Source organism: Anas acuta, chromosome 7, assembly GCF_963932015.1.
Source record: "Anas acuta chromosome 7, bAnaAcu1.1, whole genome shotgun sequence".
Lineage (NCBI taxonomy): Eukaryota > Metazoa > Chordata > Aves > Anseriformes > Anatidae > Anas > Anas acuta.
Window position 1 is genome coordinate 12,320,794 of NC_088985.1, and position 27,955 is coordinate 12,348,748.

A 27,955-nucleotide genomic window follows, 5' to 3' on the forward strand; every position below is an offset into this window, starting at 1 on the left:
TTCACAGGTCCCCTTTATATAGTGTGGTGCTTGTTAAATGACACTGCTGAAGTGGACACTGGATATTCAGGGCACAAATGAGACTTCTTAGTATTGCTTAAACACTTTTTATGCAAATAATGAGAACACTTTTAGGGGCTGATAAATTTACCCTTCTATTTCTATTTACAAAGCTCATTTTTCTGTTTTAATGGAGAAAAAGCAATTCATCTAACAGATAACTCCAGATTTGTACACCCATGAGAAAGATAAAACACTATAAAGAAACCTTCAATTAGTCTAATACCTGCAATGAAACTGTTCCCAGTGTTTTCCTTACCTAGAAAATGCAGAAATGATATGTGGCCATGTTTTAATGAACAAGTTGACGAGGTATTAGTGTCCTTTTCTTTCCTAAAAATAGGAAAAAAGGAAAAAAAAAAAAAACTTATAAAATATCTATGTTTCACTCTTTCCTGATATGCAGCACAGGTTTGCTTGCAGGTTAGTCACTTCATATAACCTCTAATCCCACTGGCTGAAACTATGGTAGATGAAAAAAACTACTGCTAGGTCTATAGAATGTAGGTTAGATAGCATCCAGTAGGGAAACTGACTTGCTTGTGAACACTGCTGTAGTTTGGGCAGATATAGGGCAGTTCAGCACAAGACATTGGCAGGTCTGTTTCTGAATGGCTGTAGACCTCTGGGGTTCTTGCAGCTCTGAGAAATTTCTGCAGCTGCAAGATAAGATCAAACTACGAATCTAGACTTAGGGAAGCAATATTTTAAATGGTAAAGTGCCCAAGTTCTTTGGAATCTACCTTACCAGGCCACAACCTCGTACACACCCAGTTTCCAGACAACTACAACAATTGTAATGGTTTATACTGATCTGTGGTGCTGCCCACATACATCTCCATGCATATGCATACAATTTTAATATATGTACAACTTTATATATCTTTGCAGATTAGTGCTATGTTTCCTATGGAACTGTTTGTACTTCGCAAACTTACCTACAAAATTGCAACATTAGGCAGAGAAGTCAGTGAAACCCTACCAGCAACACACTATCTCTGCTCATCTGGGAAAGTATGGCATGAGCAAAACCAAATCTGCAAAGGCATCAGGTATATAGAAAAAAAAGGACTAATTACCTTGTATCCTCCTCCTCTCCCCCAAATTACTATGAATTTCAGACCAATTCTTCTACTGTCAGCCAGATCACAATTGCACAAATAGGCTGATAAGACGTTGACACATCATCCACCATGACTGATTACTTAGTCATTACATTTACTTCCCTTTGTGAAGTAACAGAGAATTAGGTAAGATAATTACACTGAAGAATAAGGCAGAAAGAAAGTAAATATTTTCTTTTTTTCTGCAACCTGCCAACCTGTAGAATAGCTACAACACTCGGTAATCTGAAACCTGCAGATACGCTTATGTGGCAATGGCTGAAGGTTTTTGGCAGGCTAACACCCACAAAACTCAGCCAGCATACATGAGTGATTTCAGTGGAACCCGGATGCTAAACCTTCCGTCTGTCTTAAATAGAACAATGAGGTTCCTTCTGAGGTTCCCTAACACAAGATTTATGCTGCATTTTTAATGCCAGAAAATAAACCTAGGCTCCACAAAGGCCTGTACAACTGTTAGCAAAGGAGAATTTTGAAAAAAAACTGGTATCTCATTTTTTAAGATGCTGTGTATCCAGAAAGAGTGCTGCTTCTTATAGCAGCAGTTCCTTCAATCCTCAAAAAACAGCGGTTTGATAGCTAATACCTTCTAAGGTGCTTTCAACGCCAAAACAAATTTCAGATAGCCTTCAAACCTGTAATTTCCTAAAAACAAGGTGACCTCCATTTTGCTCAGCACTGTTTTGAAAGGAGCTGATTGCTTACTAAGGATACTATCATAGTCTGATCTTCATAAAGCTATACAGCACTGTTTCACATAAAACAATGTTGTGCAGCCGTGCTAGTTTATTTCGGCAACCTGTGAGACATTACTCTCAAATGTGTTACTGTGCTGCAAACTCCTGATATCAGCTACCTTAGCTTGTCCTTGGCACAGCATCTGCATGGCAAGCACGTATGGTCAAATCTCCATCCTCGCAACATTCACACTTGATATTTGTCTAGTATTTTCTCTGCAACCTATCTGCTCTGCTGCTGCTGATCTTAAAATAGGCCAGACTTGGGTGCCCAAAGCCCGTTTAGGACTCTCTAGTTATCACCTTCAGTCCTCAACAGAAATATAGGAACTAAACCTACGCCATCTACTACGTAATGAAACAGTCCGATGTATAAGTGCTCCCTGCTCCCCGGCTGCAGCGAGTCCACACAATAAACAGGGGAAGGTCACCCGTATCCGTGACTTTGGAAAATAAGAAACACTGATCAAATCCTACTTATACTAGTTTACACTGCATTGATATAGAAACAGGATGACAAAAGTAGAGATTACAGTACCTTACTATACCTCCAATACGGACAGAATCCAAATTCTGCTGCTGTTAGGGCTTAGAACATTTCATTGCTGTGTACTCTAGCCTCGTGCCACTTTAATTGGAAGATAGGCATCCTAGATGTAGAATGCAATTGCTAATGAGACATCTTTATATTTATAAACAAACACAGTATCACTCACATCTTAATAATACGCTGTCATCTGGGCGGATGGATCCCAGGGCAGAGATTTCTAGGTCCAAGTGCATAAGCAGGTAGATGGAAGAGGAGAATTAACTGCTGAATACAGATAATGAGGTTCCTAAAGATAGGACAGCAGCCATAGGGAGCAGAGCTTGGGTGTGTGGGTTTTAAGAGTATACCAAACAGGTCTTGCCTAGCACTGTCCTTGTACATAAGAAAATACTTTAGTGTAAGACAAAACAGAATGCCTTCAGGCCCTTTAATGAAGAACAAAAGTCCTCCCTTTCAATCTATTTTCTGTCCTAGGAAAAGTAAATTGACACTGTATTATCAAGGAAAGGGTGTCTGGGTTTTCCACAGCTTTTGTGAAAAAAAGCAGGCACATATCTTTCCAGTACAAGGTATATACCCCTAAAACATTGTTGACAGAGGAAACACTTGACCTTTGTTTTCAGATTGTATCTGGTTGCTTCCTTCTCATACACCTGAGGCCACTGATTTACACTACACAGTCAGCATACTAGAGAACATCATTATTTCCTCAGTAAGTTGCAATATTTGACTTTAATCCCTGGAGAAAAAAAAAAAAAAAAGTAGTCTGGGAGAAAGGCACGTCACTGATGTATTAGGGCTTATTTCTTTTTCCATGACGTAGGAGGTGATAGCCTTTAAGGCCCCCTCTGCCTCCAGAAGGAACATATTTTAAGAGCCTGTACTCAGTGTAAAAGTTGGAACATGTAGCAATATACCTGCAATACTATACTGTGGTATAGTATATACCGTGTACATGTATATCGTACTATATTGTATACTGCAATACTATACTATGGGTCAAAATTTGAAATTTTTTAAAGCTACAGGAAATGGAGAAAATGGCTAAGGAATATTTAAGAAGAGTTAAGAAATGGCACATCATCCTTTTATTTTGATCTGCAGTAGCAGATCCAACTCTGACACGGTCATTTCATGGTAGAGACTGAGGTGCCAAGAAACTAGGTGCCGGAATAAAGTGATGAGTCAAAAAGCTAAGTTCTGAAGAACCAAGGGAAACGAGGCTGCCTTCTGCTCTATCGGGTCCCTATCATGACGGCATGAGCTAGGTCTCAGGAGGAGTCCTGCTCCTGAGTCTGAGGACTTTTAATTGGACAAATTCCTATCAGAAGGAATTTCTCTCAGGAAGAAGCAGAGAAGGACACTCAGGCCTAGTCCATGCTGGGTACAGAAACTGATGTTTTGGCATACTATGTCTGAACCTTCAACACTTACTGAGACCTTACACTTAGCCTTTTGTCCATTTCCCACAAGCTACACCAGGGAGCACACCAATCAGAAAGAACAGGGATGTAAGAGAACACCTATCACAAAGGCAACCTGAAAAGCATTAGAACATCAGGTTGATTTTCTCCTGCTTTTCTGAAAAAATATTTATAGGCACTTATCAATATCTATAGAAATAAAGCCTCCAGAACTACCACTTAAATAAATGAATAAATAAATTTCCTGAAGAACACACACACACACACATATATATATTTAGTCCCTGCTGTTTACATATTTTAAAGTGTAGGTTTCGTGTTACTTTGTGTGGGAATACTAATTCCTGGAGCATAGTGAGGCTATAGCTCCTTGTAGTCGAAACGAACAAAAGTCCTGCACAAAGAATAGACAAAAAGCCTGAAAAAAAAACCTATTGCTCATCCTCATTCCTGCAGCCTCACCTTCCTCACCTGTGATCACTATGATCAGGTTTTGCAGATACTATGACAAAATGTCATTAATGATTAGGCACGATGCATACACTCCCCTTCTCCTTTACTATATTCTTTCTCCAAGCTTACTAAAAATTACCTGTCCAAGTCAGCCTCTGTCTTGTCCCTTTACACGCAAACAAGCAAAACCCCAGAAATGCTCTAACTCAGACGTCACAACCTAACAATGATTTCTTGAAAGCCTGTACCTTTATAGTTTCTGCAGCTGTGAAACAGGTAGCTTAGAGAGGTGCAATCCCTAGGATCATTGTGGAAGCCTGCTTTTCTTTGCCAATCTCAAAGAGTCTGTTTTCTGTCCTGTAGGCCACATTACTAGCTCTGTAATTCCTCCTTACATCTTCCTTGCTAAGCATATAGCCCTGCTTTGCGAGTACTGCACAACACTCTGGGAGATGATTCCTAATACTTGCTCAACACCACGACAGAAATACCCACTGCAATGACAATCAGTAGTGTCATGATGGCATAAATATTGTCTATCTTTACTGGAAATAATACAAAGATTCATCACAGGGCTGTTCTGTCATGTTGTGTTCCCATGGAGATGAACTATACCTCCTCTGAAAAGACGTAACAATAAGCATTTTTTGCTTTAACAGCCACTGGCCAAGATTGCCTTGGAAACATATGCTCGTACTTCATATCTTGTTCTTTTGAGCAGCCACCTGGCTCTTGTTGTCAATTTAAAATAAAGATAATCTAGTCTGCAGATAGCAAAAAAACAAAAAAACTCCACCTTTTTAGGCTGTTATTATGCTATTATTGCTGGGAAATGGCCCATCTACTGTCTCACTGATAAGTATTACAACACATATATCCAAAAGCACTGCCAAATTTTTATTTACTATTGAAAGTCTAAGTCCTTGGGAGAACCTTGTGGTTGAAAACACATGGCAGAAAATACAGACTTAGAAGTGAAAATAATGAACTCACCAGGCTGCTGTTCAGGTCTGACAGTCACAGTGCAATGAAGCTGCTTCGCACCTTACTGAGGGGCTCCCAACCAATAATGAATTCCCATGAAATGCCACGTTTCATGGTTGTTATCTTGCCATTAGCTGTACACAAAGACAAAATAAGTATTACAGATGCTCGTTTTTGCACAGAGCTTTTTAGGAGACTGAACACAAATCTGTATGTTTCGGTTACTTGTGCTGTTTGATGCATTTAGCACTTAATATATTGAATCTGTTTCATTTGTAACGTTACATTTTAGACTCTCGTTAGTGCACAAGTACAGAGGGACACTTGTTATCTTTGTGATAGCTGATAGACAGATGTTAAGGCACGTCATCATCTCATTTTCCAGGAAACACAGAGCTCTGGAGCACCTTACCAGGCTGGTGACGTGCAGCTTTGAGTCCATCCAGTGCCTGCAAGTCAGCATGGTGGCTTTGTGCTTCATGTCTGGAGGACCGGATTTCACTCCCCTGAGACAAGAGGGATGTGACAGTGGCAGCAAGTGATTCTTTGGGGCCCCATCACTTCTTGCCTTGGAGCAGTACTGTAACAGTGCAGGCACATGGCCCTACTTAGAGTGACTGTATCTTGTGCTAATAAATCCCCAGCAGCTCCAAACCAGCCATGCTGAGCACTGCTGGCAGCACAGCCAGAGCTGTGTGATGCCAAGGAAAGGCCATGCAATTAAATGCCCAAGGAAGCTCGTTAATTTCTTCCTCTTTTACTGTTACTTGAGCTGGCCTGCAACTATGTAAGTAACAGTTAATAGAGAGCCTTCAGCGTAGACATATTCTTGGAAGATTCCTCTAAAGGATGAGGAGGAAATAAAGGCTTAGTTACAGACATATATTTATTAAAACAATTTTTCTTTCACCCTGAGCATTCCCTGACTATATCTTCTAATCCAGGACACACTAATCTGGAGCCCAAGTACTATAGAAATTTATTTTGTAGTTTTTGCAGTACTTTAGTTTATCACTAGGTTTCGATCACTCTTAGACTACTAAGGTTAGATAGACTAAAAAGGTTGATAGAAAGGTGCTGATAGTTTTATTCTTTAATTACAAGCCTATTTCTTTGCTGAGTTCTCTGCAAGCTTTTGCAAGCCAAACTCTTAATGAAAATAAACATAGTTTGCTGAAATCCAATTTTCCTCTATAGTGAGATTTGACCAAAACTATTCATATACAGAGATAATAATGAGGATGCAATTGGAAAAGTAAATACATTAAAAGTGAGCAGATTCTCTCAAGAAAAGTATAGCTACTTAGGACCAAAGTACCTTTGTTTACAATACCTGTTACATAACTTCAGCATGTGTTTTGAGATGCTCCCTGAAGAGTGACAAATCACATTTTCACCACCTAGACATAAAAACAGCAAAAATTGAGCACAGACCTCTTCACATCCAAAATAGAGGCTTAACACCTACGCCTGATGCCCTACTAAGACATGTGACCACTCCAAGCAAACATTTACCATGCTTACATCCTTAGAGCATTGCTAAAACTATACTCTTGCTATACCATTCTGATTATTATTCTGTTATTATAATCTGGTCTTTACTGAGGTCTTTTGTTCTGACTGCAAATTGTTAACACCGATCCCCAAAATCAGAAAGATTAACACAATGAACCATTTATATTCAATCACTCATGGGGATTAGAAGACTGCTGCAATGTAACTGAAATTGAAGCAGATGAAACTACAGTGTTTTAACCAGCATTGCATTGTCCAGTAGTATTTCTTCTCTGTTTGCTTCTGTTAATATTTCAGTAAATTATCTACAAGACACAGAGCAAATCAATGGCAAGTTCTTGAATTTTTAGATTTCGACCACAAAAAATGTATTTTTTATACTTAACAGAATGATTCAGGTCATATTATATTAGGTAGGAATATGCAAATTACTGAGTCTAAAATGTAACACCCGCACTTCTAAAAATGTAATTTTAAGTGACCTTCAAAGGCAATTGGGTACTTAACTGCCCTTTAGAAACTTCCTTAGGCATATAGGTTGAGATGAAAGGCAAAACTCAGAGGATGACGCTTTGCAAAACCAGTACGAGGAAATTCTTTCCTCTACTCAGATATTGAGAGGGAAACAAGGTGAACTACTCAGTCGCTGGTCAGGATAACAGACACTACTGTTAGCGTTCTCCTTATGCTGAGGCACAAGCCATTGCAACCTTTAGCACAAACTGCATTAAGAAATACATACCCATCTGTTTTCTTTCGGCTCTGCCGTATATTTTCTTTTTCAGCTAGCTAGTTAAAACCCCCTGGAGTTCATCTAGGTAGACAAAAACCAAGGAACCAGTGACATAGAAAGAAAACAAAAGGGAATGAACAGAGTCCTAAAACCTCAGATTCTCTCTGGAGAAAAATGGGAGATCTGATCAGTACAGGGAGATTGGCCAGTACAATTTAAACTGAAACTGTTCAGCAGGTTCTTAAAATATAGCAGACTTAGCTTGCAGGACAAATCAGAGAGAATGTTTAATAACCCTGAGAACCGTAATAACCATGAGTGCCAACTAATTAACTAATAAAATATAATTTTGTTATTCCATGAGGGTCACTTCTTACAGTCTTTATAGCAGCTTTACATGAGATTTTGAAGATTAATTACTGTTTTTCTTAGTCAAACAAGAGAAACCTTAATGAAATTATTACTAACCACCTGAGCTACCTGTTGATTTTCTTACATTTGTTTTGGCATTCACTGCTTTGAGGAATCATTCCATGAGTTTGGCATGGAGAAGTCCAGCCCCCATGTGTTTAGGCAGCTCACCACCTGGCTAAGGAGTAGTTGTCCTGTTCTTACTGGCCAACCTGACCTACAGCCCGGCCTAGAGATTTCGGATCCATTCTGCTAAGCATGACAAATATATGCATACCTGTACAATAGACTGCATATATCTCCATACCTTTTCCATCTGAAAGGCAAAACACAATGAGCATGTTCTGCTCATTTTCTCTCAGCTCCCTACGTGTCATACCATGCAGCTACATAAGCATTATGTTGCTCAAATATTATCTCTGCAGCAGTGACTATAAAGGATGTTACTGATTGCTGGCCTGTCCATGCTATTCAGGAAATATAAACAGCAGTACAGCTATGGGTACCTTTGTTCATTGGCTGATTTATTCCTGTTCACTTCAGCAGAGATGTGAGCTTTCTAACACATGCTGAATTCAGTCGAGCCTTCTCACACATGCTACAATCACAGTGAGGTTTACCTTTAGTCTAGACCAATATTGTCAGATACATATGCAAAATCACGGAAGCAGCTGTTGTCCTGTTAATAATTTTTTCAATTCTTTTGCCTTTTCCTGCATCTCTCCCATCTCCTGCGGCCCTCAGTGGTTTCTCACATCTATCAGGAACCAAAAACTTGCTTGTTTCTGAATGTTTTTCCGTTTGCTCATGAGAGGAGGGCAGGTTGCAGTATTGCCTCTCTAAAAGCAAGCTATGATATCTTGTAACCTCTGGTTTGTGAGGGAATGCGCTCCAACAGAGACATCTGGTACATCAGCAGCTGACAGACAGGAAAATAGTTGTTTGTCATGAGTGGGTACCTACAAAAGAGTGCTTCAAATATGCTTACTTGTTAGTAATGACACGTTGCTTGTCTGTCTTACCAGACTGTCTCAGGGGATCAAGCTAGAAAAATAGGCCTAGCATAGGGTTTCTGTAACTGCCTTTTCAGAGTGTGTTCACATGTCCTCTGGGCTAGACTGTGCAATTGCAGCTGTGTCCACTTAGCACAAAGGAAGAAATACCTTGGGACTGAAGAGAGGGTGCAGCCCCCGAGCATGAGGGCTTCCTGGCACTCCACATGGGCTTAGCCTCCTGTGACTCAGTCCTATGCAGAGCCCGGCCTACCAAGTGCCCCTTTCAAAAGGCCAGTCCATTTCCACTGCTACCTTGGGCAATCATCTCAAGCTGAAGTGGGTTTTCAGGTATTAACTTCTAAAAATTAGTATTTGAAACCTGCAGAAAACAATCGTACTCCTGGCTTGCAGTACCAGTGTTAGCATGCAAGCGGTACACTCCATTTCTTTCTAACTTTTTGTGTTTTTTCACCTTTCCAAAATAACATACTGTGCCACTGTAACAGAGATAAATTATTCACACTATTGCACTTTCCAACAACTCACACAATTTGCTAGAATAAATACTAAAATCAGATTTATTCTGAGAGCATTAGACAAAGATTAACTTCAGGGCTGCAGCATACAAAACCAGCGGAGAGCTCCTAGTAACTTGAGACAGTGGGTAGTTTACAGCATTCAGTGAACTAACACATGATACACTATAAAGCACTACAGACACATCAGAAACATTTCTTAAATAGCTTTTACAACTACTGCTGTGCAAAGACCTGGCAGCTTTCCTTGCCACACTATTCCTGACACTTAAATCTTACTTGCTAGGAATACAGATTCCACCTTATTAACAGACTTTTAAAACATGAGATTAAAAGGCAATAAACATTTTCACCTCATTAGCAGAACTTTTCAATTGAAAGGCTTTTGGGCTTTGTTAGCTTCCCCTCCTCACTGTTAGTTATGCAAGCTACTAATGGTCTTTACTGTTGAAAGGGAAAGGTAGGATTCTCCAGATGCTGCCAATTGCAACTCTACACTACATAACTGGTACTAGAGGCAGTACTAGAATAGCAGCACACAGAGGGCCATCTGGGCCTTCAGGATAATACTTGCTTTACTACTTTTTGATGCACAAATCCATGATTTGGTTAGCAGGATTAGGAAGTAGTATCAATACCTCTTGTTTTCATCGTAGCTGGTAACAATAGGTAAAATGGTAAAGAGGTTTAAAAAACCATCCCTTTTTCCTCCTCCATTTCTCTTTTCTTATCTTTTCCTTGCTTTTGTTGATACTTACAGCAGTTTATCAAGGGTAGAGACTGCATGAGGGTCATAGAGGTGTTAAAACGTTTTGCTCTGTAAGCAAGGCAGCATTGCGCAAACTGCTTCTGAGTGGGATACCCTTGCACAGGTGCCATCGGATCCATAAAGTGCAAGGTACGAGATCAGGAAGTACTCATTAGTATTATGCTCCAGATGTTTCAAAATTTCCAAGTAAATTTAAAGTGCTGTGGCCACCTCTGTTTGTTTGTAGTGGTTGCACCTCCCTTGTTTACATCAAAAGCATGGCTGGGAATAATTTATGGGGTGGGTGGAAGCATGCAGAGACTTTTCTGGTGTTTGTCTCAAGCACCAGGTTGGGGTGGCCAAGAGCAGTAGTCCAACCGGTGCATATGGGAGGTGGGGGGGAAAGGTGCAGAGCTCTGACCCCAAGAAAGCACCAAAAGCCTGCTGGGTAAAGCTGCAAGGCAACACCAGGCCCCTGGTTTACTCCCTCTCTACCCTTCACATTTCCTTGATGGCAACATCTCTGAAGGTTTTTCAAGTACTAGCTCTCAGAAATTGGACACCTAAATGTGGGTTGACTACTGTCACGTTTCGTAAACAGTCCAGGGTAAATTCCAGCTGCCTGAAGTGTCTGTACTCACACTCTCCAGGGCTGGAGGAGGATGCCAGCCTGTCACACACTGTGGAGTTTTCCTCCCGCTGCAAAGCTGCCTTGTGCAGGATGAACGCACAAACTCAGCTTTGAGGAACAGACTGTGCTGCTACCTTTAGACATAAACAAACCAGAAACAAAACAAAACAAAACAGAGGGCCAGGAAACAGGTTTCGCACTGGTCTGCCCTGCAGCACTGATCTAAACAGCTCAGGCTACCAATGCCTGAAACATCACTATGGTCACAGACCATAAAAAAGAGATGTTAACTGCAGGTGCCTGAGGATAAGATCATTCCCTAGAGTGAATACAAAAGATCTGGTGCTGCTGCAACTGCTGAGAGGTTTGGCAAAGAGTTTAAAAGAGATTTGAAACTGCATTTAGGTTTCCAGACTCTCCTACATTACTTCTTTTCCTGGATATTATTGGCCAAACTACAATCCAAGATTTATTTTTCTTTCCTTGGCAGGCCCTGGGCTAAAGAGCCATACTGATAGTCCTAAAGACACAGGCTTCCCTATGTAACTCTTCTCTGCACATTTCACACAAGAAGGCGATGCCTTCTTCCATAGCAGGAAACAAGCCAGATAAAAAGACATGTTTCTCCTCTGCTCTGAGCATAAATTATCCACTCCTCCCCCACATTTATAGTTTTTGATTAAAAAGGACAGCAGTAAGTACAAGTTGCTACTGATTGAACTAGTTTCCTGTTTCCGTCTTGTAGTTCCCATTGAAAATTGCCACTTGAAAACTGAAAAGAAGGAAAAGAGCTTTTCAGAAATCATGTTTTTTCACAGGTGACAGGATAGCTTTTCCTAAGCCTAAACTTAGCCTAAAATTGTGCTATGTTTCAAAAAAATAAGCCCTGCAGCTGATTAACAAATGCTGCTCTCATCTTGAATTACTTAGAAGCTCTGCGGAGGTCATATTAGCACCAAATGAGATGGTTCTAATCAGGGGCATAACAGCAAATACAGATTGGTTTCTAATTAATGCAAAATTAAGTGGTCATCAGGGATGCTGATTTAGGCCTCTAGAAAAACAATTTCAAACTCACTTTTTGCTGTTCAGCATCTACTAAAGAACAGTGTTCCTACAGAAAGAATAGTGTTCCTGACATGTCTGGTGACAAAGGTTGGAACTGAGGGAACCTCTGAGAGTACCTCACTGAGTTTAACAGCTTCAAATAGTATAACTTAGGCCAAAGAACTCAATAACTCAAAATTGGTCTGACTAGATATTTACCTGAAGCAACCAATTCAAAAACCTCAGCTCAGGCTTTATACACATTCTCCTTTCTGAAGGCTACATACACCTCTCGCATGCAAAACCTGGTAATAAGGATAGTTATCTAATAACGTTGGACCGTATGAAACTGAGCTTACCTACAACACGAATATTCATCCTCTCCACTTCCATGAACTTCTTCCGTATTTTTAGCATACAACTATTTTTGCACTTACCTGAAACCAGTTTTTTCAGTCTGTAGAGATCCCATCTGAATAACATGTAGTGCTGTCTAAATGCAAATAATCAATATAGGGTTAGAAGAAGTTTCATGAAGTTCAAACAAGTGCATTAGAAATTCAATGGGCAAAATCTTGTAAGAATTAGTCTAAATTACATTTCAGAGCTGGACTCTTGATACATTGAATGACATGGAAATCAGGAATAGTATATCTACAAAACTTCTGCTGAGAGACAGCTTTTAATTGGTTAGAACATATTTGCTTTATGATACTTGTGTGCAATGAAATATCATGTATGTATCCACAAGCACTATCTACAGTGCTACAAGCAAGTGTATCTAACAAGCACTACTATCTGTATTCCTGTCATTACTCTCATAACTATTACAGATCCCAAAAGCTTTTATTGACATCCTGTAATAGTTCGACTCAGCATGACTGAAGCTGTAGATGCAGTCTAAAAGAAGAATGCTCATATCGCATTAATATTTTGCCACTTCATTTCTAGCATTGCAAAGCAGGATCAATTTTTTGAAATGACAAAATGAATGAGGTACAAGTGCTATAATAGATATAGCTACTAACATGTAATTTGCAGGTTTTAATCTTTCCTTGCTGTGATTACCTTTGGGCATCTGTTATTAGGTGCTGCATAGCTGATCTTCATGGAGGACAACTTGATGGTTTAGGTGTCTGAAGGTGGGAGAACAGAGCCATTCACATCTGCAAAATACTACATTAAAACCTTTTAAAATTAACAGATAAAACATTGTAATTCATTGGCTGGCCTACTGGAGGCATTGCTCTTAGTTCAGCTATGAATGAAATGGTCACCAAACATAGCACAGTGCTTGTGCAGATAATCTTAAAGCACACTTCCTTATTCTTTACAAGTACATGCACCTGACACTGAATTACCACTGATCCTTACACCTAGCAGCGCAACAGGACTATATTTACCTCTCTAGAATGTCTCTTTTCTGTCCTAAATTAACCCACATCTGTCTTCGAAATACTGCACCTTATCCTGCATTTTCATGTAATAAATATTGATTAAAATCTCCAGGCACATTTTTAAAAGTTCCTGTTTTCATAGCTGCAGGATGCCAATTAATGACGGAAAGGAATGCAGTTCACTTGAGAAACTCTAGGGATACATTGCCAGTAATGACACGGAAAATATACAGATCAGCAGATATATCACACTATAGAAAATACATAACCTTCAACAAGTGCAGTAATTGTTTTTCCTTTGCACTTACATATCCTGGTACAGATATAAGAACTGTCATTACTTACAAAGGTTGACACAGTATTAGGCAATGAAAACAAGAGATGTAAAACACGTGAGCTGAGCGGATGAAGTAGATGGATACTGCCTAAAAGGTCTCTCTTGGGACATAGCGTTGGACTGTTTTAACTTTGGCGCTGTCTTAAACTAAGCTCGGTTAGGACCATATTTTACACTTGACAACTCCTGGAGACTATATTAGAGCCTCAGGTTCTTCATGCTCCATACAGAGCCTCTGTGTAGAGCAAGGTGAGAGCTTAGTCTCTGACTAAGTAAAAAAGCTCTACCCCTTATTGCTGGCAAACACAATAACAGTTAAATATATTACCATAACGACAGTCTCTACAGCAAACCTTTCCATTTCAGTTGTGAAGGCTGACCGAGTAATCTAGGTGCTGTCTATGGCAGCATTTCAATTTGCCTCAACGCAACTGCAAAAAAACACACACACATGTAAGGAGGACTTGTCTCCTGTGTGCAGGGAGCACAGCCAGGGGCCTTCTAGACACACTTCAGGTGAAGGTTGTTGGTCACCTAGTAGGTCACAGTACTTCTCATAGAAGCACAAGGTGGAAAAGTTATAAAGATAGGAATTTTAAACAGACTTGTGGAACCAAGACAGAGAGGAATAAGATGGGTCTTCCGTGAAGGCAGAGTTCCAAATCATCTGCCTCATTAGCTGTACACAGACACTTTTGTTTTATCAACCTGAGAACTCACCAATTATTGTTTCCAACACTGGGCTGCTGTCAGCTGCGTAGACTCCAAACAGAAACACTGAGAAAAACATAGACGTGCACTTTTCTTCTCAGACTCTGAGGAAATCACATTCCCATGTGTGATGATAATATGGCCCAGATCATGACATGGTCTTTGAACCACAAGTCCACATACATGTACAAATGCCTGCTTGATTGATGCAGTTTGCTTGGAATATATGTTTGCAATGGAGCAGAAATACTCTTTTTGAGCTTAATCATTTACTTAATAATAATCACTGCTTTACAAATTGCCCATTATATTCCTTAAACTAGTTTTAAATGCTCTACCTTACCTAAATTTCCATGCTTATAAAAAAGAGTTCCATGGTTTTCATGTGTAAAATTTATTTTGGCTCACATTTTAGGTTCAACAACTCATGAGGTACAGATTAAGCTACCAGGTCAGACTGTGGTAGGCCACAAACTGCAAAACACATTTCAAATGTTGGTAGGCACCCTGTCCAGGGGACCATATTAGAGCTGACGTGGAGTTCAGCCCTCCAGAAGCCTATACGAACGTTAGATCCCCAGCAGCCCATGTGGTAAGCACAAATTAATTCATAGTGATTGAACAAACAGGTCTACTTCATTAGGAGATGCAAAACTGAATGTCAAAAGTAAAACAATTATACATACATGCTGGTTCTGATTTTTCCAGGCCATAAATGGTAACAAACTTCTGTATCAACAAACTTCTATGTCAACTGAGAACAAAAATGTTGATTTTCTCAGATCTGTCAGCTCGAGAATTCACAGATAATTAAAGCCTGTGTCTTTGAACAGTCCACATCATTCCATTTTCCAGATTCGTATATTACCACACAGTCTTCATTTTTTTGATTATTTGGTTCTCCAGTATTCCAATTTGAGTAAGTTACAGCCCCTCCACTCAGGTACACAAACCTGCCCTCAGTCTGTGCATCAGATATCCCTATATGAGCTTGCCTTGCAGATCTCACTAAGTCTTTTAAAGCTGTATTCTCAGCATCATTCCGAGGAGAAGCAAGTGTACTTCCAGCTCTCGCACAAAGGGATTTTCCATTTTCAAAAGTGTCTTGATTGCCGGTTGAGACAAACATTTTTTTACCAATGCTTCTGATGTTCTTTAAAATTAAAGCTAGAAACAAAAATAACCATCAAACTGACTTTCACTATAAATTGAGGATGGTATACTTATATAACTATTATTATATAACTTTAGTTATTTTCCATAATATCACAGTTGTACTTTGTACACAGTTAACACCAGTTATAAACAGACTACTCACTGCAGTAGTAGGCAGAACCCAACAGAAGTCAAACAAAAGAAATATCTGGAAATAGCAAATCCATGCTTTAGGAAAACTGGGTTTTCACAAGACCTGGATCACGAGTCCTGTTTTAATATTTTTTGTTCCTGGTTCATACATTACTACGGTTCTTGAATCAGGACCTTAAGAGCTCATGCTCTAAGGCAAATCACAAGCATGACAAAATAGCTTGCCAGATTTCATTGCAAAAACCAGAGATCAATTCAAATTCCTGCATAGGAACCGAGCTGCAATTAGGAGATCTTCTGTACCCTTCTGCTTTATTGCATACATTCCTGGTATCTCACAAACTAAAGCTGAGAGCCTGTAATGAAATTCAGGGTTTAAAGCAATAGAGCAGAAAGAGGAGACACAGGAACAGCTTCAGCAAGTCTGTAAAACCACATATTTGTCCTGAAAATTTAACTAATCTCAGGAGAAATAGAAATCTGTAGCTCACACACCTGCCAGGTTTTCATGAAAAAACAGTGGAAAGTGAAGCTTTTGATTGTTTAGTAGATAAAACAGGGATTGCAATACCTCTTTTGAAATGCAGTTGCTGTCTGTAACAGGCCAGTTATTTTAACTTACTCTCTCAAACATGTTTCCAGGATTAGCATGAGGTCTGTCCACCACCTTATAGCAACTATACAAAGCCTGTGACATATGCATAGTTACATTTTCCCTGATACTGTGAGAATGGAAACAGTGCAATGCTCCTGTGGGCAAGGAAGCCTCTGCTCTCCTCCTGTTTTAGACACCCTTTTCTAGGGCATTGATATACAAGCACAGGAGAAAAGGGAGATGGCTAAAGGGATTACTGCTACCAGCTGTTCAGCCTCTCCACGTCCTACAGCTTCTTGCCCCAGTTTCAGGTTACCATCAGGCTTTTCACACAACTATGGCTTCAAAGTTGTGCTTTCTGCAGGGAGGACACCCCCCTTGGAAGGATGATCAGAGCTACATGACTTTACTCTGCTGATGTTTGTGCTGTGCTACATTGCAGACTGTGCCATTTCCTTCTAAATTAACCTAGGAACAGTAATGGACTCTGTGCCTTTCCTACTGTGGTATTTGTACCAGTAATTATAATGCAAGGATGAGACATTCTTTAAAAATTTTCACACAGTATCTCCTGGGAAATTACTTACAGCCAGGCTTACACAGACAGCATCCCAACCCTTGTCTACTCATAGAAAACTATCTAGAACTGAGGCAGTGAGAGAGAGATAACACACCACTTAAAGCACAAATGACCAGAGAACATTAGCCGGTCCTGCAGTTCATGTAACAAAGCCCCTGAGCTGTATGTTGGCAATGAGATCCTTGAAGTTTGGCAGGTTAGTTCAGGATGGATGTAAAGTATGCAGTGAGAAAGCATTTAAGTAATGACCATCTCCCATGAGTGACACAAGAGAAAATTGAAATATTTGTTTTACCCTACTGTTTTCAGTTCCTTCTCCAGCACAAGCATGCCCATCATATCGCAAAGCCACAAAGAAAACAAAAGAATGATCGTATCTTACCATTTTTGTATCTATTTAATTCATCTTCCAGAACCTTGAGTTTTGTTTCCAAAGCAGTCACTTGTCTCTGCAGGCCATCACTTGCTACAACTAGAAGTTTAAGGTATTGTTTAGTAATTCATATTACAACGACTACACAACTACTGTCTTTGGTGTAATGTGATGCCATGTGAGAGAACTGTTTGTTTTCCAGAGCAGAAACCACAGGCCACATTGCAGACTTGTTCCCTGGGAAACTGTGCCACTGGGAGAGCCGCATCCCTTAGTGGGATGGATGCTTGGGTGAACTTTGAATTCTCAGGGCTGACAAGGTCATCCCTTATGCAGCTGGGAAAGCCCAGTTCTCAAAGGCAAAACACACATGTAAGTATTTTAAATGAGTTAAAGTTAAAACAGAAAACATACGATCAGTCAAAGAATGAAAGGTAAACTGCTGTTTATAACATGAGCCAAGGGTTTGTTATTTCATTCACAGACAATAAAGTAATGACTCATTCCAGGCACAAAAAAGTTATATTGGGCAACTCATCTCCTAAGTAACAGACAGTTCATCTTTCTGCTCCTCACACTTGTGTGAATCACACCTTCCCTCAAACGATGTTATAAGAATATCAGACATTAACACAAATATTTCAGGGAAAATATAATAACAGATTGAAAACTAGATTATAGAAACATGAGAAATTTATTTCTTACTTCCTTGTTCTCCTTTTTGTCCTTTCTCTCCTCGTGGTCCTACATCTCCTTTCATTCCAGGAGGTCCTGCTTTCCCAGGAAAACCCTGCAGACCTCTCAACCCTTCTCCTAGAGTTTGATTTAAAAGAAAATGGCTTTATTGTTTTCTGAGACAATTCTCCCACCATGTTTTCTTACTGCTTGGAGGGAATGACAAACACAGGAATTGTTTAACAGCAGGCAATGGTGTGCAGAAGGCACAAAGAGACAGAAGACACTCCTAGAAGATAGGTTGCAAGGTCCAGCTGGGAATAGGGGATAAAATGGTATTTGTTTGGGAACAACCAGTTACTATTGATAAATAAGCAGGAAACAGATGATGTGGACAGAGCCATCCGTCAGTCTTCCTCTTCAAGGAAGCTTTTGAAAAGCAAAGTAAAGCCCCTACATTCTCACTTAGGAGCCACAGAAATAATGCAGAGCATAAGATGACTTCTTGGTCACCCATGATTTCTTAACACTCACTTGTTATTTTAGATTTTTATGAAGCCCCGTAAGATGCATATGCACTTTATTCCTGATGACCTTGTTCTGAGAAATAATCAACTTTTGAGTTTTGTATACAAGACACAAAACTAGCCCCAAATTCAAAGTGACACCTTTTCATAGAAACAATGGAGGCTGGGTATTCAGCTTTCTATGGAGCTTAAAAAATAACAAACAAAGCCAGAGTAAGATATATTAAGAACAATATATTAAGAATAATAATACATGATATGCAGCTTGACCTTCAAGGAGGAAAAACATAGAGCATGGCCAGGAGTCCTAACTCAGCGGAACGGAGGGGGATGTGGCATCTAGCAAAATCCCCAAGGGACTAGACCACTATATTACCTTGTAATTGTCATCACTCACATTTCAATTCATCTTTGTCTGAATCTTTAACTCTTTCATCATGGGTCAAATACCACCCTCACCTCTACCAGAAAACTGTTCCTGTGGAAATATTCATTTGCTAAGAACATATTTACCATTACTACACCATTACTTCAATGAATTCCGTACTGCATCTATTTATGACGATGAAAATCCAATGAAATAAATACTTTCTCTTGTTATTGCAGAGGCACACGTGCTCTAAAACCAACCACACCACTCAAAATATATTATTTAGACAATGAGCTAAATAATGATAAAGGTTAAGGATACCTCTGAAACAGTTATTTAAACAGGTAGAGCTAGATTTACTTATTTCACCTATGAAATTGCAGAGGGCATACTGAGGATATGTGCCACTGAAAATGTGTATACAGCATATCAATCCACACCACTGAAAGTTTATGTCTTAGATCATATGCAGTGGTATGGGTACTGATGAGAGTTTGCTTTGCTGCTGAAAAGCAATTATCTAATGGTAAGCACCTGACAACACAGGATATGGTAAGAAAGTATACAACTCTGTATGCACTTACTAAATGTTTGGACTGTTTGGACAAACATTAAATGTTTTGGACAAATCTCCCAAGATTTGGCATCTTGGGAGAGCTGGTGACTTGGTTCTATCATGCGACACATAGCCCTTGCTGATCTGTTTGTTGTTTGCAGCAATTGTTTGACACATCATGTCTTAGGGGAATTCAGTTGTTGGGACTTAGTGAATTTGAAGCAATCCAATTATGATCATCAGATTAGTAGCTACCTCTAGCAAGCATGATTTCTGGTTTTGAGAGCTGGCCCCCGGAAAGGAAAAGCAGACATAATTCAGTATGGTATTGTAGGCAACTCTGTAAGTGGTTCAGAGTACAGATGGTACATTCAGATCAAAATCTCATTGCATCTCTGTTTTATGGGCTGCTGCGAAAATGTGGTTCTCATTTATTTATTATTATTATTACTCATTTCTTAAAAGCCAAGTATCCAGTCTAGAATTATAAATGCAGAAAGTGCTTTATAGATAGATTCCTGAAATTGTACATAATCTACAGAGGGTTAATGGGACAGAAAAAAAGGAGATATGTTAAAAAAAACACAAATGAAGGAGTGGAAGAAGTATAAAATAAAACTAAAGAGATGGTAGGCAGTGTTAAAAATGAAGTATTGCTAAATGCTCTTAGCTCTGTACCTGGGTCTCCCTTTTCACCTTTGGGACCATCTCTTCCATCTCTGCCTGGTAAGCCATTGACCGCAGGAGCACTGCACTGAATTACCGGGCAGGAATACCTATTCTCTTCAGGTTTATCTGTGTTAACTGAACTCATTACCATCATCAGTGAAATCCAAAGTACCAGGGCACTGAATGGCTGAAGGAGAGTCATTGGTATGGCCAAAGCTCTGCAAAAAATAAAGCAGATTCATATCACTAATTTCTCCATGAACATCATTTTAAAGGGTTGCCTAGGGAAGAGTTGCCTACAATGCCCAGGAAATATATTCTGTTTTCAGTCAAAAGAACAAGAAGAGGGGGTAGCGCCTGAACCATTTCATCTAGAGTCTGGTTGTATCTTCATGTATAAAAAACAGAGGAGAAACAGCCAAGCTTGTAAGAATCTGAAAATCTCAAGGTGTAATGAGAATACCTAATAGAAACAGTCATCCATCTCTCATGCTGCAAATCCATTGTACTGTTCTCTTCATTGTATATGTAAACTTCAAACATTTCTCTTTATGCCAAATGAGTCACACACAGTTACAGTTTGGGACAAATCCTTAACTCTCGAACTATTGCCTTTCTGCAGGGATGCTTCTGTTCACAGCTATCAGGATGTCTAAATCTATGCTGATTAATCTATTTCTCTTAATAACATCTTCAGTGCCAGCAAACACCCACAGCTTAAAAGGACCAAAATTTTACATGTGTTTAGGTAGTTATTATCTGATTGCCTCCCAGTTTCTCCTCTCATACCTTGTACATTAATAAGTTACATTTCTTCCTCAGTATTACACCTCAGAGCTTAGGTTCTCTTGGATTCCAGATCTGCAATACTTTGCTGCCCTCTCTGAGCAGACTAGTAACAGGCAATAAGATCATGCTCTGCATGATGTTTCAACAAATTGCACCACTGAACTTATCCTCCATTTTCATATGATAGCCACATTTGATGCAATCATGTCCCATGTATTTTGTGTTTAACTGAAAACCAACCAACCACCAACAAAAAAACAAAAACCCTACAGCAAACACAAGCTGACAAACTTTTATAGTAAATGAGTGCCAAATCAATTGACTTTGTTTTCTCCCAGTTCCATCAGTCAGCTTAAAATAGGAAACAAGTTTAAGTTCTGCTAGGTTACCAGAAATTAGGGTAAGGAATCAAATCCAGCTTGAATATTGGTAATAACATCATTTATTTCTCTTTACTTTAAGCTTCAGGAAAAATTTCCCATGGAGAGCAGACTCCCTAGTCATGTTTTATCTGATAAAGTACAATACAAAGTGTAATCACTAGCATATTAATTTCTGTAAGAACATTATCATTACAAAAAAAAAAAAAGGCAGAGCTTGAGAAGCACCATTTTTCCATATACTTCTCTGTGCTACTTTTAGGCTCAGCTCAAAATCTAGAGCAATGGCCTATAATAAAATAAAATACAGTAAGGTATTTAGATGGCCAATATAACACAGCTATAATCTTAGCTTATATTTTTTAGCCAGCTTCACGAATGAAGCCAGTTCTTTTCTTCTCTCTGAGGGTTTCTTCCTGGTGGATTTTAATACTGTGTTAATTATCCAGTACCACGGACATTGATATCACTGCAGTCTCCCACAAACTCAGTAAGAAAAATATACTATTTATGGTCCAAAAAAAGAAAAATTGACAACAAAATGTTAGGCTCACAGTAAAGTCCTTTCCCTACAGAGAATCCTCCTCATACAGATCTTTGCTCTTTTTGCCTCCCAACCTGTCCTTCAGAAGCTACAACCTATTTACCTCCAAAGTTTTCCATGTCGACCACCCCATTTCTTTATTCTGGGAGATGCAAAGTGCCTGTTTACCTTTGGGAAATTGGAGGCAGGGTTTCCTTGCAGCTAAATCATTTCCCCAATAGATTAATGATAGCTTGCACCAACAGTACTTTAGTTAAAAATGCAAAATGTTCCCAATTTCTCTGAAAAAAATAGGGGAGAAAAAGTAGGAAAACCAGATTTTGCATTCCATATTTAGATTTAGAGAAGATGGAGAATCCCGCATGTAGGATCATACTAAGTGTGGGTGTAGCGACACTGCTTGGGTCCTGAGGCTTACACAGTTGCAGAATTTCTCAGCAGAGAGATTAAAATCAGGCTCTGAAAGATGTAATGACAATTCTTTTATATTTAGGAGGCTAGTTAGCTCTGGAGTAGATATAGGAGCTATTACTTCAAGATATAAATCTCAGGAAATTCTTCCATTCCTCCTTAAAAGCTGCTTTAGGACGTGATTCACCCAATGCTGGTAAACAGTGCGGAAGGGATTCTGGAAAAGGCAGCCAGGAGTCATTGCTCCAGTCCTAGTCAAGGCAGTGACAACTCTGAGTCATCAGCCCCAAAATCTGAGTTGGACAGCACATGATAGCCCTATTAAGTCAATCACTGGGAAACTGCTCCTCAAAAGTAAATATTACATTTATAGGGGCCAGAAATTAAACTGACAGAGCACATATTGCTAACATTCCTCCTCAACAGCTTGTCATAGACTTGTGGGGCAGCCAACAGAACTCCTTTCTAAGCAGCATGTCTGTACCTGCAAGGGTTGCAGGGCCTCTGTATGGTCAAATAGTTATCAGAGCAAAAGAGAGTTTTACTTACCAGCACCTTTACCTATCACTCTGTTGGCTTTCCTGACAGGCAGCGTGACAGAACGTAGTAGAGAAGAATTGGAAAAGACACCTGATGGATTTTATCTTGAGGACAAATCTGCCAAGACAAAAAAAAATCCCTTTCATTTGTACTGAAAGCTGTAATTTTGGGCTTTATTTTGGGAAGAGGTGGCTTACTAGCTTATCTCTGTCTTGCACAACACTAGCGATTGCCTACTTCGACCTTACCACCCTCTTTACATGTTATTGCGTATGACATCCTGGGATTAAGCCCTTTGATCTTTGCATGGCCTTGGAGAGATATTGACTGTGTTACAGTACAACCAACAAAAATGTTGAATACCTGCAGGTACCTCACATTTTGACTGTAAGATGTTTCCGCTTTATTCAGTCAATGGTTTAATTTTCAAATTGGTGATGAGGCTAAAATTCTCAATAGAGCTTGCATGGCCATCCAATTATGGTACCATTATGTAGATATGAAACATACAGCAAGAATAGTGTGCCTGTGGGGATATTGCCATGGGTAGCTCTGCAGAATGAATAACATAATACAGTTTTGAGGAAGAGATGTCTCTGGCACCTCTGCTTGTAGAAAACTTCCTTACCCTGTGTGAGGTAGCCCTGTTGGACATCTCCAGCTGCAAAATAAAATCAAATCATAATCTCCATACCTGCAGCAGCGGTGGGAGTGATCTTGTTCCTAAGGTCCTATTTCTGGGGCTGATATTCTCCGATGAGATCAAGTCAGATACAGATGTTGTAGCCTGCCAGGCTGCATCCCTGTCTTTTCTGTTCAGGAGCTACAATAAATTTAGTGTCAGTAAAAACAAAATGAAAATATCAATTCAGAGCACTGCTGTTTTCAGATGTGATTTGCTAAAATCATTGCAGACCCAACACCATTAAAAAGGAATTTGGATTTAGAGATTTATTTCTTCAAATAAGCAGCTGGAATTTCTATACCAACCTTTGCTATTGTGGCTAGGAACCTGAATGTGGTATCCATTTGCTGTCAACACGTGACATCCAAGATTCACGTTGTCACCTTGTAACCTGTTAAAACATCTGGTTTATTTTTCCCTGTTGAAATTCTTGAAGGTTTCTTTCCTGCAGAAGTGGAAGCATGTAGTAGATAGAGTTCTTAGCAATTTCCCTACTCCCAGTTCTTGCCAGCTCAGAACAACAAACAGTATCACGTGAAGCATCTTGTTGACCTATAGTTTATCACACACTAGAAATGTTACTAAGCTGTAGCACAACAACATGTTTACGCATTATCCAAGCTTACAGGACTATTGCACATTCCTGCATCTAGTGGTAAATAATGCTCATAAGGGCAGGTGGTTCTTACCTCAAAATTATTAGGAGGTTTTCTTCATGTCGTTTCATTTTTTATCTCCTTATTTGTATACAGACTTCCCTTCCTCCAGCTTTATTTGAGTACTCGGTTCCTCACTATTTAGATGCTTGAAATCTTATACCTTCTTTCTGTATATCACTCTTTGTGGGAATGGTCTTTTCTTATGTCTGTCTGCTCTTTGATGTATGGTGCCGCTCCCTGCAAATTTCCTTGGAGAAGCAAGCAGACTGGCACGTGAGAACACTTGGCTTTTGAAGTTTTAAAGTTGACTTTGGAGCCATCAGTTTTGAGTACTCTTCACCAGCAGCAATATCATATGGGAATAACAGAAGTGGGAGCTACATCCAATTATTTTCATCACAGCATAGCAGGGTGACAGCTTCTAGAGGCTTGCAACAGAATATATGGCTAAAGCAGTGGATAGAAATGCACAGCCAGCTCATTGATTCACTTTGATGTCAGACCAATAGTGTGCTCTTATCTCCAAACCAGGAGCTTAAAAAGTATTTCAAACTTTTCACTGAGACAACTAGAGGCAGGAATACCAAGTTCTGAAGAACAAGACCCTAGGAATAACCTTGTTTCAGAAAACCCTCAGAGCAGGCATTATGGAGCCCAGCTCTAAATAGGTGCTCATACAGAGGGCTTAATTAAAGCCCTTAGGAAGATGTAAAGTGGAAGCTGTCCTGTTCAGGATCTTTTTCTTCTGAATTAGTAGTGATTTATCCCTTGCCTTTGTAACCTACCATGCATCTGTATTTCTGCACAGCAAGAAGGATGGAGCAGAGCTGAATCTCTTAGTATATTTCTTTTTACTTGTCTGCCAGCCCCAAAGACCATGTGGATGAATAGTTGTTTCCTGTGTTGGGCCACCACCTTGAGTCACTACTAATAAAATCTGTGGATGTCCTGCACCCACTCTATATATTAGAGCAAAGAAAAAGTATCAATTGCTGTGACAGACGGAAATTTCTATAGCAGGACACACTAGGAACAATGCCATAGCAATTAACACAGATAAGTAGGAGTAGGAATAATATTGTGATTAGAATTATAGTCTCACCCTTTATTCACTGTAGCAATTAGTACAAGCATCAACACGTAGAAAAGTCTGAGTTCATGTTACTGGAGTCTGTCTTTGAAACTAGAGACCTAAACAAGGCATTCCCAGCTAGTTTCCAGTGGGTGTTAATGATAACCAGATATTCTTTTATTTATTTTTCTATCAAGGGCCAAGGAGCCAGGAAACTAGGTACAAAGCTGATACCAACTCCTCCTCCCTTAAACTTTAAATGATCGCATTTTAGTTTGGACCTGTGCTTATAAACCAAAACCTATTCCTGTTTTTTGCTAAATACAGACCCTACAGAGATGCTGGTCTATAGTTCAGAGTTAGCAAGGCTCAACATAATCTTTAGAGAAGCAGTAAGACAGTGAGATTGATCTGAAGCAGACCTGACAAAAACAATTTTCTTCACTTAGAGGAAGTTCAGGTGTGTTTGAGGTTTCAGACAAAATTCACAGTTCACATAGTGTCTCCTCACACAGGGAACAGACTACTAAAAACACACATACTGAGTTCCTTCTTTTCCTTTGAATATTAACTGCTTGAGCTTCCAGCCACCTGAGCTAAAAGGCATCCACGCTTTAGGAGCTCATAAAATACCGTTTGATTTCCAGATTTTCACTTTACTTACAAAAGATGATGTAGAATGGCACTTCTGTAAGACAAGTTGCTCATTTTGTTAATTGATAAATCAGGTAAAGAATTCTGGAGGGTTTTCTTCATACTAAAAGGAAAACATATCAGGCACTGACCTCTCCAAGCACATGACAGCTGAGACACACTTGCTGTTGAAGTATCAGAAGCTGTTTTTGCTTCTCAATTTCAGTGCACATTGAGAAAGATTTTGTGACAATTTAGATAAGAATCCAGATATACATTTCACATGGATTTGCTAGAACACGATAGCGTCTGGTTGTTCTGAAAATTCTTTAACATGCACAGTACAGCTTGCAAGGCACGGGGTAGCTACTGAGATCAGTCACTCTGGGATGTGTCTTAGGTGTGATTATGGGATCAATTGAATCCTTTTCCTGTTTCAACAGGATCTTGCCTTTCTGTCTTTTACTGATTCTAGAAAAGAGTCTGTCATTAGAAGGGTTTTCTGGACTTGCATTTGCACAGCTGATCCAGAAGTCAGCGACAAGGGAGAACAAGAGAGCTAACCACTCAATTGAAAGCATAGCCAGTAATGAATAAAGTTGCCAGGTAGTGACCTCTGGTGGACAGCAACAAGAGTGTTAAATATGCATATGTATTCAGGAGACTAGTTGATTCATTTAACTACTTTACTTCCACTGACTTGAATATTTTTTAATATTATACCATAATCAAACTTTCTCCTTAAACCAGATTTATTTAATGTAAAACTTGGAAACCAATACCAGAGCAGTAGTCTTGAATCATAAACTTTAGAAACCTCTGTCCCAAAAAAAGATTATTGACTTTCCATATAGTAACACTATAGTTTTAACAAAGTGAACCAAAGGCAATCTTTCAGGTGATATAAAATTACAAAATTACAGGCAATTTATTTCAAAGGGAACAGAGTCCTCCTCTGAGGGCATGTCAATAATTCTACAAAACACGTTTTCACAGATAGGGTGAGGTGCTGGAATCTGCTGCTTTCATCAGCACACGCAAGGTGCTGATCACAGCCTCTGTACTAAATCATAAAAACTTTTATAGCTGTGCACTAAAATACAGAACATCCCTAAGGACCTCATCTATTCCCAACTAAATGTTGCTGAAGAGAATCGTAAGCTTTGGAATTCCTTTTGATATTGTGGCCTGAAGAGGCTCACAACACTGGGCGGTGGGGCCCGTATTTGTGAAGTGCATGCACATTCTGAGAGACCATGAACTTTGTGCAGATCCACGTAGGATTGCAAGCTCCCTCTTGATGGTAAGAGTCGCTTGCGCTTCCTACTGTTTCTCAGTTTCCACCTGGAAACTCCAAGAGCTTGCCTGGGTCTAACAGTAGATACCAGAGAAAGTTTGGTGTACAGAAATAACACAGTGAATTTTTTCCCAAAGAGCACCAGTCTGTCTTGGCAACAGTTGTCCTGGCAACAAAGTCTCCTAGTAGAGGATCATGGCTGCTGATCCATGGAAAGTGATCCCTGAGTCATTTTCCACACGGCCAGGGATCAGAGCTGAGAGCCCCCCACCATTTGGCTTTTCCCCCAGCTCCCGTTGTGAGGAGCTCCCACGAGCTAAGGACGTTAACTGGAATTCTGCCTCTTGACCATGGATCCAGAGCATATCAATTGCAAGGCACATTAATAGGCAGCACCCTTACAGGCACTTTTTTTTTTTTTTTTTTTTCGTTTTAGCTAATTGTGTTAAGGATTGGCTTAGCTCTCCAGTAGAAGACAAAAATTGTACTGAAAAATAACATTCAAATGTAAGTCAGGCCAGCCACAACAGTACTAAGCAAAGCACAGATAAAAGCAGCAGCACACCTTTCTGTCTAAGATCTTCAGAAGTTCATATGAAAGCTTTGAAGAGCTGCACAGCTTTCAAAGGAAGGCTCCACTGCACTTGTAGCTGCACAGCCCCAGACAAGGACCTGCAACAGACGCACATCAGGGAGCTGGAACCGTGAGCTCTTACCTTAGACAGTGCTTCCATGCTCAGCTCTCCCTGGCTGCATGTTATGACTTGATTGATCTTGATTGCTGAAGTGGCATTACTGTAAGTCTGTATCACTCCAGGACAAAGCAAGTGCTATGTTAATCACAGCTCTTTCCCCTGCGCATCATATAGCTACCACTCATTGATTAAACGAGCAACAGA

The 27,955-nt window shown here is 39.7% G+C and overlaps 1 protein-coding gene and 1 long non-coding RNA gene across 5 annotated transcripts in view; one reads left to right on the forward strand and one right to left on the reverse strand.

The window, feature by feature from the left end:
* The window catches only part of LOC137859175 (uncharacterized), a 31,601-nt gene extending 25,478 nt beyond the window's left edge, over nt 1–6,123 (forward strand). The window contains exon 3 of the long non-coding RNA XR_011098185.1: nt 5,718–6,123. This is a non-coding gene — a long non-coding RNA (uncharacterized lncRNA). The remainder of the gene's footprint in view (nt 1–5,717) is intronic.
* Nucleotides 2,459–27,955, reverse strand: SFTPD (surfactant protein D). 4 transcript variants are annotated; one of them, XR_011098179.1, is made up of 10 exons: nt 23,701–24,409; nt 23,405–23,533; nt 22,720–22,827; nt 20,056–20,264; nt 17,955–18,062; nt 17,259–17,348; nt 13,017–15,560; nt 5,745–12,441; nt 5,342–5,466; nt 2,459–2,571 (listed from the first exon to the last, which is right to left on the reverse strand). XR_011098179.1 is itself a non-coding variant. In XM_068687900.1 (8 exons), exons 5-8 carry the CDS (start codon nt 20,246–20,248, stop codon nt 15,181–15,183), a joined length of 771 nt encoding a protein of 256 aa, XP_068544001.1. In that variant the 5' UTR covers nt 20,249–20,264; nt 22,720–22,827; nt 23,405–23,533; nt 23,701–23,786; nt 27,773–27,955; the 3' UTR covers nt 14,769–15,180. The 4 variants fall into 4 exon arrangements, 3 of the variants coding, with proteins under 3 accessions (XP_068544001.1, XP_068544003.1, XP_068544002.1); XM_068687900.1 differs by lacking the exons at nt 2,459–2,571; nt 5,342–5,466; nt 5,745–12,441 and adding an exon at nt 27,773–27,955 and having other exon boundaries at nt 14,769–15,560; nt 23,701–23,786; XM_068687902.1 differs by lacking the exons at nt 2,459–2,571; nt 5,342–5,466; nt 5,745–12,441 and adding an exon at nt 21,928–22,040 and having other exon boundaries at nt 14,769–15,560; nt 23,701–24,416.

What these genes read in the sequence shown, in the direction of transcription:
- SFTPD (XM_068687900.1), bottom strand. Translation starts at nt 20,248, where the DNA reads ATGACTCTCCTTCAGCCATTCAGTGCCCTGGTACTTTGGATTTCACTG. An exon ending in AGGTGAAAAGGGAGACCCAG is followed by an intron (nt 18,063 to 20,055) that starts GTACAGAGCTAA and finishes ATCAAACTCTAG; the next exon opens with GAGAAGGGTTGAGAGGTCTG. An exon ending in ATTAAATAGATACAAAAATG is followed by an intron (nt 15,561 to 17,258) that starts GTAAGATACGAT and finishes TTTTGTTTCTAG; the next exon opens with CTTTAATTTTAAAGAACATC.